Below are 2,783 nucleotides of genomic sequence, written 5' to 3' on the forward strand. Positions count from 1 at the left end.
ATCCGAACTGTGTCAAATGGTAGTGGATTCATCTGTATACCAGAGCACAAGTGAAAAGGATGGGAAAAGGGCAAGCGAAGCTCACGTGCAGACGCTCACAAGTGTATTCAGGGTTGCTGTGCTGTCAAACGTACAATACAAAGTGTTCTTCACATGCATGTTAAAAACGTCAGGATGGCGCCGGTCATGTCAAACAGATCTTCATTCCACGGCAGCAAAACTTGAGGTGCAACAGGCACGGGAGCTTTCAAAGGAACCGAGGGTGTTTGTGTTTACCTGTGTGAGAGGTGTGTAAGCCTTAATTTGAAACGAATGAAAATTTGCGCTGGAGACCAGAGCGAGGCTGGCGTAGCAAAGGGGGACAACTCGAGCTGCGTGACTGGCCAGCAGGGGACAGCAGCGGTGGGCGTGGCTGCCATGACACCCGAGGATATGGAGGTAGGTTTGGGTTGATGAACTAATTTCCCCGTGTAAACCATTGGCATTGCTATCATCATTCTAGTGTGTTAAGCTTTTTGCAAATAAGTTTTGAAATCTTACCTCGAGTCAGTAGCCTGACTGCAAGACGATGGAATGTTCAACTGAATTCACATTTACTAATATTGTCTATGATGGATTTGTTTAAAATATTTTTGCGAGCTTGTTCAACGTCATGTCGAGCTAATGCTATAAGTCTCATACATACAGCATTACATTTTACAAGCCAAATGTAATGTCAACATGTATTTGAGCTGGAGTGTGGCATTTAAGCAGTGTGCGACAACAAAATACGACATTTAACTGGTTCAACATGTATCATCAAAGCTTCTGCCTCATTTTATTTATTCTAATATAGTTAATGGTTTATTGTTTGATAGTTGTAGCTAAGATTGTTGTTCCTCATGTCGTACAATTTCAGACCGCTTACGCCATTTTGTCAGCGCTGAAAATAACGCTCTGCCTCGTGAAAAATACTATTCATTGTTGATGGATTATGTTTCCGACAGTTGTAGCTAAGATCATCTGTTTCTCAGATCTTAATAAAGCTCTCTTCCTCATTTGATTAATATTCTAACATTATTGATTGTTTGTTTTTTAGATAGTTGTAGCTAAGATCGCCTGTTTCTTAGATCTTGATATAGTGCTCTGCCTCATTTCATTAATATTCTAACATTGTTGATGGTTTATGTTTCAGATTGTTGTAGCTAACATCGTTGTTCCTCATGTCGCATGCATTCAGACCGCTTACGTCCCTTTGTCAGATCTTAAATAGTGCTCTGTAATATTTGAGTGATTTTCTGACCCTGTTGATGACTTTTGTTTCAAATAGTTGCAGCTAAGATCTTTGTTCCTCGTGTCATAAATGAATTCAGACCGCTTACGAACTTTTGTCAGCTCTTGAAATGACGCTCCGCCTCATTTGATTTCTGTTCTAACATTGATGGTTTATGTTTCAGATAATTGTAGCTAAGATCGTAACACTGTTGATGGTTTATGTTTCAGATAGTTGTAGCTAAGATCGTAACACTGTTGATGGTTTATGTTTCAGATAGTTGTAGCTAAGATCGTAACACTGATGATGGTTTATGTTTCAGATAGTTGTAGCTAAGATCGTAACACTGTTGATGGTTTATGTTTCAGATAGTTGTAGCTAAGATCGTAACACTGTTGATGGTTTATGTTTCAGATAGTTGTAGCTAAGATCGTAACACTGTTGATGGTTTATGTTTCAGATAGTTGTAGCTAAGATCGTAACACTGTTGATGGTTTATGTTTCAGATAGTTGTAGCTAAGATCGTAACACTGATGATGGTTTATGTTTCAGATAGTTGTAGCTAAGATCGTAACACTGATGATGGTTTATGTTTCAGATAGTTGTAGCTAAGATCGTAACACTGTTGATGGTTTATGTTTCAGATAGTTGTAGCTAAGATCGTAACACTGTTGATGGTTTATGTTTCAGATAGTTGTAGCTAAGATCGTAACACTGTTGATGGTTTATGTTTCAAATAGTTGTAGCTAAGATCGTAACACTGATGATGGTTTATGTTTCAGATAGTTGTAGCTAAGATCGTAACACTGATGATGGTTTATGTTTCAGATAGTTGTAGCTAAGATCGTAACACTGTTGATGGTTTATGTTTCAGATAGTTGTAGCTAAGATCGTAACACTGTTGATGGTTTATGTTTCAGATAGTTGTAGCTAAGATCGTAACACTGATGATGGTTTATGTTTCAGATAGTTGTAGCTAAGATCGTAACACTGATGATGGTTTATGTTTCAGATAGTTGTAGCTAAGATCGTAACACTGTTGATGGTTTATGTTTCAGATAGTTGTAGCTAAGATCGTAACACTGATGATGGTTTATGTTTCAGATAGTTGTAGCTAAGATCGTAACACTGATGATGGTTTATGTTTCAGATAGTTGTAGCAAAGATCGTAACACTGATGATGGTTTATGTTTCAGATAGTTGTAGCTAAGATCGTAACACTGCTGATGGTTTATGTTTCAGATAGTTGTAGCTAAGATCGTAACACTGTTGATGGTTTATGTTTCAGATAGTTGTAGCTAAGATCGTAACACTGTTGATGGTTTATGTTTCAGATAGTTGTAGCTAAGATCGTAACACTGATGATGGTTTATGTTTCAGATAGTTGTAGCTAAGATCGTAACACTGATGATGGTTTATGTTTCAGATAATTGTAGCTAAGATCGTAACACTGTTGATGGTTTATGTTTCAGATAGTTGTAGCTAAGATCGTAACACTGTTGATGGTTTATGTTTTAGATAGTTGTAGCTA

The 2,783-nt window shown here is 37.5% G+C and overlaps 1 protein-coding gene across 1 annotated transcript in view; it reads left to right on the forward strand.

Moving 5' to 3' along the window:
• Positions 1-312: 312 nt before the first annotated feature.
• LOC138950972 (uncharacterized) overlaps positions 313-2,783 on the forward strand; it is a 6,608-nt gene continuing 4,137 nt past the window's right edge. The window contains exon 1 of the mRNA XM_070322689.1: positions 313-438. Within this exon, the coding sequence (XP_070178790.1) occupies positions 313-438 (126 nt within the window). The remainder of the gene's footprint in view (positions 439-2,783) is intronic.

Source organism: Littorina saxatilis, linkage group LG1 (genome assembly GCF_037325665.1).
Source record: "Littorina saxatilis isolate snail1 linkage group LG1, US_GU_Lsax_2.0, whole genome shotgun sequence".
In the NCBI taxonomy this organism is placed as follows: Eukaryota; Metazoa; Mollusca; class Gastropoda; order Littorinimorpha; family Littorinidae; genus Littorina; species Littorina saxatilis.